An 11,506-nucleotide genomic window follows, 5' to 3' on the forward strand; every position below is an offset into this window, starting at 1 on the left:
TTATGAACAGGAAAATTAAAATGGATTCAGTGTATTGTACAAACTATGGATGAAACACATTTTTCAGCTTATTTCTTTCTCGACAACAAACCTACCAGGATGTTAGGCCAGTGACAAAACAACATTCTGGCATCAGTAGTTTTTAGAATTTTAGAGTGGAAAAAGTCAGATCAAACCTTTTTTATAGAATTAAGAAATTGACATCACAGATTTGATTTTATCTTAGAATAATGAAAAAGTTACAAATTATTTCTACTTTAAAGTGGCCCAACCTCTGAAAAAAAGTGATATTTTTGTAATTGCTGCCAAACGTGCTTCAACAAAGTACAAAGTAACAGGTCTGAATACCTATGCCAATGTGATATTTCAGTTTTTCCTTTTTCAAAAAATTTGCAAGATTTCCTAATATTATTATTTTTTTTACTTTATCTTAATTAGGTACTGATTGTAAATTAACGTAAAAGAAATAGATTTAACCAACTGTAATATCAGGCTGCTACATTAAAGTGAACAAAGGTGAAAGGGGTTGGAATACTTTCTGAATGCAATGTATGATCCCTAGAAAGGACATACCATAATTTTTTTATTTTTAGTTTTTAACAATATATACCAAAGAATATGTCTCCAGTGGGCCTGATCATATTCTGTTTTATCCTTAATTGTGTTATATAAAATGTGGAACACAGCTGATTCTATTTACCCATTTACTGTACTGAGAGGTAAACAGATATTTGTTTCTCCAATGATGTCAAAGAAAAAAGAGAAATATTCATCCTCCTGTTATCACTGAATCAAACTCTTTAAAAACTACACATCAAATGTTTTAAGTCAAAGAGACCCAGAAAATAATACTTTCAGTAAGGTGTTGTCTTTTGATGATGCAATTTGATGTTTTCACAACAAGCTGCATTGACAGCATTGCATAGCCTGAAGTTTAAATTCCTCTCTCAGCCCTCCCAGGCTCAAATTAAGTTTTAGTAACAGAAAAAAATCTGATATTTGGGGAAGAATATCATATGTGGTAGTTATATACAATTCTGACTTTTTTGAGAGGGACCTTGCAATGCATTCTGTTTCAATGTTGCAACATTGAAATAAAGCTACCCCTAGGGAAAAACCCAGAGGAGACAAAATCTACTTATCGGCCTGTACGGTATATATATATATATATATATACATACATATATACATATATATATATATATATATATATATATATATATATATATATATATATATATATATATATATATATATATATATATGTATATATATTCAGGATTCATCTTATGCAGTTCGGGGTCATATTAATGGAGGTTGGTAGTGAAAATTACACGGAATTGATGCCTTGAAAATCTGTTTGGGTGAAACCAAGGAGGCAGTCCTGTTGGAAGTGACACAGCTCTGCCAATTGGTCGGATAGTGGGATACTGTTTGTTGCTAATGCACAACTAAGTTCTGCAATGGTACTTCTGAGAAAAAAATGGCTCACAAAATGTGGATGTGAAGTAGTTAGGTAACTAGCAATTAGCTTTTGCAAATCTTCAAAATCTACCTTGAAAGGATTAAAACTTGACCCTTTATGAGCTGCATGGATGGAAATGCATTCTTAAGTTTTTGTAAGTTAAAATATATATAATACCTGACAATCATGTTTGGAAAATGTTTATTTCTACAAACACATAAAACAAAAAGTACAGAAATGTTAAACACATAAAGGTACAACAAGTTGAAGTGTAGCCATTGTCAGTTAATGTAAAAAAAAAAATCAAATTTACATTTATCTTCTCATAAAATTACTGACCCATCTCTCAGTTCCTCAGATATTTCGCTCCACTGTCTGTGTTTCATTACCACCACTTGGTTCAATAGACAAAAAGGGGAGGGTAGAACACCTTTTTCCTCCTCACTGCCATTTTTTTAGCTCAGACAAACATCTGTGATTCTTTAAGGTTCACCTCCAATTTCTCATACTACCAAGTATCAAATTGAATAGAAGTTGCCTGCTTTGTGCCCCATCATGGCTGTGTCCACACAAACAGTATCATAACAACTGCCGTCATAGGAGGAGAGAGGATTGACAGTGATTTTTCCATTACACAACAGAATATTAAGTCATGCTCACACAGTGAGCCTCTTTCACAGACATGGTGGCTCAGTCCTTCTCTCACCACATGCTTCACAGTAAAGGCTTCAGTGCTACATCTGAATATGACACTCAGAACGCTCAACAGACATGTACTCTCCCTGAAGAGGACAGGACCATCAGAAGAAATGTAAACAAACATGCACATTTGGTAAATCTCAAACCCCTCCTGAAAAAATATGAATACATGTGCTGCAGTTATTCCGCTAAGTGTTCCCTTTGTTCTGCAAAATCCCTTTTGTTCCCAAACAGATCAGAGATAAGTCCCTGCTTTCTAAGAGTTATAGCTCTTAGTTATTATGTAAGTAATATTTTGTAACAGGTTTTTTGATTAGAAAAAAACTCATGTATAATTAAAAGATGTAATTCTGAAAGAAGCAACAAAAATTGCCAACAGACCAGAAGAAAGGTTCAGGAAATCCCTTTTCTTCCCAACAGGGGTCTTGCACATTAAAGCTATGTTTTGAGCAGATAATTTTGTGTTTCTTTACCCTTAGAAGGGCTGAATCTGTTGCTATCTATTAATCTATGCTGGGTTTAATAAAATGTAACTGCTAGAAACACAGCACTTGCAGCAATTTTCCTATCTCAGCCACTCATGCTTGATTTTCAATGCAATTAGATCAATGTTTCTTATGTCAAGAAATATAAGTTACAGTTTGAGTTAAAAAAAACAAACAAACTATTTTTCATTATAACATGAGGTGGACAAAGGGTCTTTTGGATATTGTTTTTAAAAAGTTTTTTTCAATAATTTTCATCATTAAAAAAAAATAACTGTGAAGTCATAATTGTTGTGCTCAGGAACCTAAATATATTAAGCACACAAAGAGGTCCCCACTGAGATAAACGTGTGAGGTAATGGATGGTAATGTTACGTAATGAAAGAAATGTAGGCTCTGCTGAATCATTATATAATACAAAGGCCTGCGAGTAACAGAATTTGAGGTTTCAGAAACATAATAAAACTTGAATCAGCCGATATCTCTAGTCGGGTTAATCATGAGAAAAATGTTTCTCCAATTTGGCAAAAATTGGTTTGTTGCTTCCTGAACAAATTACAATTACAAACTACAAATAGTAAAACTGGATCATAACAACCTGAGCACACCAATCTTTGGCATTACTGACCTTTCCTCTTACTTTTAAAAATGTATTGGTCAAGTTTTGTCATGAAGACGGTGATTTATATTAAAGTTAAAACACGTCAATATACTACTGACAATACTGAGAACTGTAGAGTTGAGTGTAATGTGCATGATTTCCTATTACTTCCACAAACACACTTGTTAGACAAGAAGGGTGGGTGTTACAGCAGGATGTGGAGGTGACGGAGAGCGGCTGTCAGATGGACTATGTCCCAGCAGCATCTCCTTCTCTCTGGGACGACACGGTCCACTCATGTGCTGGCTGTGGGAGTGGTACAGCCTCAGAAAAGCAAGGATGGACTGAGTTAGCCACAGCGCAGTCACGCACCACAGAGACACCTGAGGACAAGAGGGAAGGGTTTGTTTACAGGCCCATGAAAACCACAAAATAAACTGAAGAGCAGGGAACAAAGGCAGTCATGATGGCAAATAATAAACAAATGTTGATTTGCAGCCATTCAAATGGATCTGTTAAATATATTGTACAGTATATGCATGGTTTTTATACAATGTATAAGCAGAAACAGCAATCTTCATCTCACCAGCATTCATCTCTAACTATCTGACATCTTTTTTTAAAAACGTGTGTCTTGACTTTCTCTCGTAAACAATGTATTTTTCAAAATATCTTACCTGTGCCAGATTAAGCTCTGTGTAGAAAGAGGAGGTGTTTACATCCAGGTACAGTGGAATAGACTCTGACTCTGCACAGCTGAACACAAATATGAGGATGATGAGAAACCACATTCGTAGAATGACATATGTAATGTATCATACTAAGTAAATGATCAACACTGGAAGACATATCAAAAGATATTCACTACAATTTAGACTCATAGCAGATCTTTAAACCGCATATTCATAAAATAATGTTTCAAATGTAAATTCAGTGGCATTATGACAGTGAAAGGGAAGAAGAGCAAGTCAAAGACCCTGATGCAGAAAAGTTACGATCATAAGATGCTTAAGTTAATCATCAACATTAAGGATATTTTTAAATGACAAAGGTTATCTTCAGACACTCCACCTGTAAGGCCGTGTGTTGTCATCAGTCACAGTGTCGCACCAGGAAACCAGTCCCAGGGACAAGATAACGCTGGCCCCTCCAGACAGGAAGAGTACACACACACTCAGCAGAACTGTCAGGAAGGATGAGAACAGGGTGCTGTGCAGAAACACACACAATAAGGCCTGTGTGTTAGGCACATAGTATTCACATCTAGTAATGTTGTGTTGTTAAAGGTAAAAAATACTCTGCAACTTAAATTCTCTCAGAGTTGTGCATTACAAGTCTTATTTAGCTATGGGTTTAAGTACCAAAGGTGTCAAAGATTTTCATTATACATCATTAAGGAATTGAAGAACAGTTCATATTATCATATTTATCATAAATGTTCAGGTAGAGTCTGTATAATTGCTTAATTAAGTTTTTCCATATTTATGATTTATGATTTAATTCGAAATAACGAAATTAGTCAAATATATCTCTAAAATATTCATATGTACACATAAACTGCAACACGATGTAAACACTCAAGTAATGTAACTTTTAGTGCAGTTCATCAGAATGAATATTGATCCCCGATCTAATATTACTGCAAGACAAGACTTGACTTGAAAATTAGGTCAGTGGAGATGTGCCAGTGAACTCACTCATCATGTCGTCCGTGCAGATAGAAGAGACATCTCCAACCCTGTGCTGCACCGTACAGCACAGTGAAAATACCGACAAATGTGGCGAACTGGCAAGCTGCAGGTGGTCCCCACTGCTGCACAACCAGGTGTGAGACATCCCCGGGATGCCCAGTCATCTCGGCCCGGTTCTCTGTCCTCCAGTAGCCGGTGGAGAAGAGTGCACAACGGCCTTTGAACGCGGAGCCGTTAAGAGCCATGGGTACAACCACCAGCAAGCCCGCCACGATCGACAGGGCGTGAGCCGTGCAATGGGCCAGCAAGAGCCGCCGGTTCAACTCCATGTTAGAAGTCAAGAAAAGTCCGAAAAGTGACTGTATCCACCTTGCTAAGATAAACAAAAACAAAATTAACTCAGCACATCTTCAGTGGCTTTCCCTCCTGCAGCGGTTGTCAAGGGTAGTGGGTATTTAAAGATATCGGGGCGGGGACCAGTCCGTCGCAGCTCAGCATTCCAGCCGTTACACAACAGAGAGGATGGAATGTGTTGAGATCTCACTCTGTCGCTTTTTCAGGGACCAAAATGAAACTACAGTGGGGTTTTTTTCCTTTTTTTCTCCTTGCTCTTGGTGAAATGTTCGCACGATATTTTAATGACGGGGAGAGGCATTAACGGATTTGTCAAAAATGTGGTCCGAGCAAGATCCTAAGTTCTACACGGATATCATAAGAACTGACCTGCAAGTAATGGTATTCAAAGACATTGTGAGAGAGGACTCTATTTTGGTGATACATTGCTTAGAAAAACATTATCTGAAACTATTACAATTTTCAGAAAACATAAATCTATTTGATAATTATACATATAAAAAAGTGGATCATGTTATTTGCCACTCCCTTTTTATTAGTAACTGGAAAGTCGACCGATTATTGTTCAGTGTGATTCATCTGATTCAATGGACGATCATTGGTAGAAAGTGGTAGAAATTCCTCCAGCAGTGACGCAGCCGTGGCGGCATGACGTCTGTTTTTGCCAACTGGCCTCATTTTGATCAGCGCATGCTCAAGAGAATTTAATCATCCTGCAGACAGACCCAGACTGATTAAAAATGCCAATGCTGAAGGGTAGTGTCAATCACCTGAGTCAGCCTACATCAAAGAGACAAATGTAGAACTGTTGTTTGGAGTTTCGATATTTCACGTTTTACATATCATGGATTTAAAAAAATCAAAGAAAAGCCCCATACTTGCTCATTACCTTTTCAACGGAACTCACATACACATACTATTTGCGATTTACTTAAATCCATTTAATGGCATTTGACAAACATTAGGATCAATAATGGGAAACGATTAGTTTGCAACGATTTAGATACAGACAGACGTTCCGGAGCGGGGTTCGAGTGCAGCACTGGGTTAACAAATATAAAATATATATATAATATAAAATATCCCGAGATCTGGGCAGAAGGGGTTGCTACATTCGCATATACAGCTGTGTAGGCCACTGATGACTCATTGCTACTAAGTCAAAAAAACACACGTGTCACAGTGTTTGTAATTTTAAAATGGTAAGATCAAACGGGACGAATGAAAAAATATTAAAATGAATAACAGCTCCAGCTGTCCATCTGAAAGTCAGTAAATTCTTCACATTTCAGTCAGTAATTCAACTTTTGTAAGAAAACTTTCTTTTTTTGAGAGATACAAGTAATGCCTGTGCACAATCATTTGGTTACCAAAATTAACGCAAAAAGACTGTTTAACACTGCTGGATTAAAGCACGTGTTTACATTTGTTGCACAATGAAAGTGCGAGTCAGTAGTTTTTCAGAAAGTCTTGTTTTAATTAAACTTCACGAAGATATTTCTGTTTATCTATCATTACATGATATCTAGCAATTACATAAAGTCATCTGCTCAAAGTCACTTAGGTCCTTTTCACTACACTGTATATCATATTTACGCATGTTGAATTACCTGTGGTAGTAATATCAAACATTGTCTTAACCCAGCAGCCATTATATCTGAAACTATAAACAGATTAGGTAATAGTTAAATATCAACATAGTGTTTAGGTTCGTGCATGCAAATTTTAACGGTACTATTTGGTGATACTTAGGAAGCACAGACCGGGTTCGAACCCATCTAATGACTTATCGCTCCACATTTTAATACGCTTCGAACTACGAACCCGTCTTTGATTCGCTGTCGTGAAGTGGTCAGCGTCACGATGTACTAAAATGCCGAAACCCGGGATCGAACCAGGGACCTTTAGATCTTCAGTCTAACGCTCTCCCAACTGAGCTATTTCGGCGATGAAACAAGATTTATATGATACATCACTTTGTATCAACAATTAAGTTAATAAAGATTCGTTTTATCGATAACTGATAGGAGATTAAACATGAAAAAGGTTCGACCAATCATGACATGAACTTTGCTTCCTTTTGGCTCGGGATTGGTAGGTCTTTAATTCTGCATACGCTGTGACGTAATCTCCACGCCTACATTCGACGCAGTGGCTGTTGGGAAGAAAGGTCAAGAATCGATGGCTGCGCAGTGCACAGATTTACTGCTGTAAGACATAAACTACTTTGAATCAACCGCACATGCTATCTCTATATTCTTCAACTATATTCAACCACAGTTGGATTCTGTAATTGTAACTATAATCATTTATTTATCATTTTCTGCTAAAACTCTGTCGACAGTCTGGCTAGTTGCCGTTAGCTCTTAGCTGCTTTGTTTTTGTTTTCGCTTCATTTGGTGGTCGCACGCAAAAGTAGTGATCCGAGTCCCCCGGCCGAGGCAGGGGTCTGGACAGCCTGAGGTATGTTTTTCTGTCCGTCGAGAGAAGATGGATGAAAGGTCCAGCAGCAGCCACCACAGACTCTTAATCGCCCTGCTCATGGTGTTGCTCTTTGGCGTCATTACAATCCAATATGTATGCCCGAGCAAGTCTGAGTGCCAGCTGCTTCATCAGCTGGTGTCCTGGTTTAAGGACGGCCGTGCAACAGTTATTCGGAGCAGTGACAATGAGATCCGTGCAGGGCTCCAAAAGGATCCGTATATTGCAGAAGACGGCGCCCTGGTTCGCTTTGTTCCTCGCTTCAACTTCACCAAAGCAGATTTAATTCGTGATGTCGACTTCAACATCAAAGGTGATGATGTCATAGTCTTTCTTCACATTCAGAAAACTGGTGGCACGACGTTTGGTCGACACCTGGTGCGTAATATACAGCTGGAAAGGCCCTGCGAGTGTCACGCAGGCCAGAAGAAATGCACCTGTTTCCGTCCCGGTAAAAAGGAAACCTGGCTCTTCTCCCGTTTCTCCACCGGCTGGAGCTGCGGGCTCCATGCGGACTGGACCGAGCTGACCAGCTGCGTCCCGTCACGCATGGACTCACGAGAGGTTCCCGAAAGTATGCCCAGGTAGGCGTAGAGGGGTGCTTGGGACGGGCACAACATTTCTATTATTTCTGCTATAAGCTCTGAATTTGCTTCAGTTATGAGTAGAAATTAGAAAGAAAGTACTGAGCAGGTAGTCCTTCGTAGTTCATTAGACAAACTAAATGATATTTAAGTGTTATTAGATCACAGACATTACATATTTAACAAGCTAAGTCCTTTTAATAAATATACAACTTGAACACTTGTAAGTAACATTTTCAGATTTTTGTTTCTACTAATGATAAAGCTTCTCACTGAAAGTACTAAAAGTAGACTTTGTATTGTTAATGTGTGATTTAGAGTGAAACGTACCTTAAATCTTATCACGGACAGCTTTTTATTATGTGAAATTTGAAGCAAGCCGTTAAAATCATGTATAATAGATGGTTTGCTGGATTTTATACATCTGTATAGATTGGTACAGTTCCTTTGATGTATTTTGAAAGCATCATGATAAGTAATTAAAGAAAATGGTTTCAGTTTTTAAGTGCTTATTTTAAACCCAATTTCCCTTTTCTCTCCACAGCAGGAACTACTATTATATAACCATCCTAAGAGACCCTGTGTCACGCTACCTGAGTGAATGGCGTCATGTGCAACGTGGTGCTACGTGGAAAGCTTCCCTACATGTGTGCGATGGAAGATCACCCACTTTGACTGAGCTGCCAAGCTGCTACTCAGGTGACGACTGGTCGGGGTGCACCCTGCAGGAGTTCATGGACTGCCCTTACAACCTGGCAAACAACCGGCAGACCCGTATGCTGGCTGATCTCAGCTTAGTGGGCTGCTACAACGTCTCTGCCATGAATGAGGAAGAGCGGTGGGCTGTACTCCTAGAGAGCGCCAAACGCAACCTTATTGGCATGGCTTTTTTTGGACTGACTGAGTACCAGCGTAAAACCCAGTATCTGTTTGAACGTACCTTCAACTTGGAGTTCATTTCACCCTTTACACAGCTCAATGGCACACGTGCCTCCAGTGTTGAGGTCCCTGCTGAGACAGACCACAGAATTCTCAAGCTGAACCGTTGGGATGTAGAGCTGTACGAGTATGCCCGTGACCTTTTCCTGCAGCGTTTCCAGGTGGCCAGGCAGCAGGAGCGCAGGCAGGCCAGGGCGAGGAGGCAGCAAGAGAGGAGGCGTCTCCGTAGCAGGCTCTCGACAAAGCAAGGGTGGCAAATACTGAAGCCTACTGAATCACCCCGTCAGCCTGACCAGCGCTCTGTAGTAACTGAAGGGCAGCAGAGGGGAAAGGTGGGGGGAGACAGTGAAGAGTCAGAAGTGCTGTTTCCAGAATGGTGGGATCTGGATGAGAACAGCACTCTGCAAGATTACATGGACAACGTGGAACAGTGGTAGTGGTGGGTACAAGCATTTGGGTGTCTTAATGATTAGTGTGCCAAGTTCTGCCTTGTTTGTCTTAATGAAACCAAGTTATTATTTTTTTAATAAGCATTTCAGTTATCTTTTGTCTTACCATGAGCAGTCTTTGATGACTCATCTATTTATTGATGCTGATTGTATTCCTTTGTCATCATTAACATTCAATGAAATGGATAGATTTCCCTTAAAGAAAAAAGAGGCTGGTCTAGGTAAGTGCAGCTTTTTACCTTAAAGTAATCACCTGGGCCTTCTTAACTGTTATCCTGGATTCTTAAAAACATACGAACTCTGCTGTTTAAGCTTTGAGTGAGGCAGTGTTTATTTTAGATGTTTAAAAGAACGTTATACTTGTTTCTATGTTAATATACTACTGTTCATTATTTACAAAATATGTTTGCCAAATTGTTGTCTTGTCTAAAACACATACATTTAAAATGTAATTGTGGTTTTGAGCATCTGTTGATTTACAGAAAAAGAGTGGAATTGTTATAGATACCTCAATGTGTAGCATTAACTGCTAAACTTGTAAGATATTGAATGTGTTCTCAGTCTCAATTTTATATAAAATCTTTTTACATTCCCTGAATTTTATTTTATTTTTTTCGTCCTTTCTTCCCAGAGGCGTCTTCTTAGTATTTCTCTGGCTCCTTTGTCCCATTTGATTGCACAAAAGACTTCAAGCTTTTGTGTTGCTCTTGCAAATCTCTAAGAAACCAGCAGGGAGCGCTAATGTTACAACAACCAAACCTCTTCGACCCAGGTAGCGACATCACTGCATTATGTTGACTTTGAATTTTCACAATGTGATTCTCAGGGAGGTTGATAGAAGCATCATGAAAATAGTAAAGACTTTCTAGAGGTTATTGGGTTGTTAAGGAGTGCTTTCAAAGTTCCTTTGAACAACTAATATTGGTCCAATTTAGTCTTAAGTTGATGCTAGCGTCAAATATCTAAAAGTTAACTGGCTTATGACGTTTTTAATTGCTATAATGATGATTGCGCCAAAAAAAACCTTTCTATCGTTATAACAACATGGGCATGTAAAGAAAATTGAACACAAACATCTCCTCACTTTGCATGGATAAATTGTTGGAATAGAATTTCTTACACTATGAGTTTCCTCATATTATTTATAGCTCAAATTAAATATGTCATAGATGTAAAAGTTTCAAATTTCACGACATATTTTTTGCATTTTTTTTTTCCATTTAACTACAGTATTTTATACTTTCTTTGGGGCAGGAGGGTGTACTCAGAGGAGTGGCATGAAGTCACCCTAAAAGTAAACACTATGACAAGATACTGTCTTTTTAGAGGATGAGTTTATTTATGTAGAAAGTTGCTGATTGGGCTGAAGGGCAAATGACTGGATACAGGGCAGCAGGATGAGTTTTTTTTTTAATCAAAAAATATGCAGCTCTTTTGCTTTTTTCCCCTTATCTGTTAACTTTTAACACACTAATTACTGCTATCAAATTTCATATCATAGCATCATATATCCCGCAAAAACAAAACAGCTAACCTATTATCACATCCTTAAAGTGGCAGCGGCCTGTCGTAATAGAAGTGCAGACTGTCGCTAGAATCTGTGTTCACTCTTACCCTCAGTAAAAATGCGTCAGTCGTTGTGTGTGTGTGTGTGTGTGTGTGTGTGTGTGTGTGTGTGTGTGTGTGTGTGTGTGTGTGTGTGTGTGTGTGTGTGTGTGTGTGTGCGTGCGTGTGTGCGTGTGCGCGCGCAACACTGAG

At 38.6% G+C, this 11,506-nt stretch overlaps 2 protein-coding genes and 1 non-coding gene across 3 annotated transcripts; 1 reads left to right on the forward strand and 2 right to left on the reverse strand.

Annotated features, from left to right (window-relative positions):
- Nucleotides 1-1,707: 1,707 nt before the first annotated feature.
- On the reverse strand, nt 1,708-7,464 carry LOC141793415 (transmembrane protein 179). The gene is made up of 4 exons (XM_074674110.1): nt 4,948-7,464; nt 4,322-4,459; nt 3,928-4,006; nt 1,708-3,633 (listed from the first exon to the last, which is right to left on the reverse strand). The coding sequence occupies exons 1-4, from the start codon at nt 5,268-5,270 to the stop codon at nt 3,436-3,438; spliced, it is 738 nt and encodes a 245-aa protein (XP_074530211.1). The 5' UTR covers nt 5,271-7,464; the 3' UTR covers nt 1,708-3,435.
- trnaf-gaa (transfer RNA phenylalanine (anticodon GAA)) lies at nt 7,170-7,242 on the reverse strand. The gene has a single exon. It is a non-coding gene; the product is annotated as a tRNA-Phe (tRNA).
- hs6st2 (heparan sulfate 6-O-sulfotransferase 2) lies at nt 7,465-10,339 on the forward strand. Its single transcript, XM_074674109.1, has 2 exons — nt 7,465-8,360; nt 8,905-10,339. Exons 1-2 carry the CDS (start codon nt 7,786-7,788, stop codon nt 9,734-9,736), a joined length of 1,407 nt encoding a protein of 468 aa, XP_074530210.1. The 5' UTR covers nt 7,465-7,785; the 3' UTR covers nt 9,737-10,339.
- Nucleotides 10,340-11,506: the final 1,167 nt, after the last annotated feature.

Source organism: Halichoeres trimaculatus, unplaced genomic scaffold (assembly GCF_033239565.1).
Source record: "Halichoeres trimaculatus isolate MK-OKI-2021-1 unplaced genomic scaffold, fHalTri1.1 fHalTri1_scaffold_7, whole genome shotgun sequence".
Classification (NCBI taxonomy): Eukaryota; Metazoa; Chordata; class Actinopteri; order Labriformes; family Labridae; genus Halichoeres; species Halichoeres trimaculatus.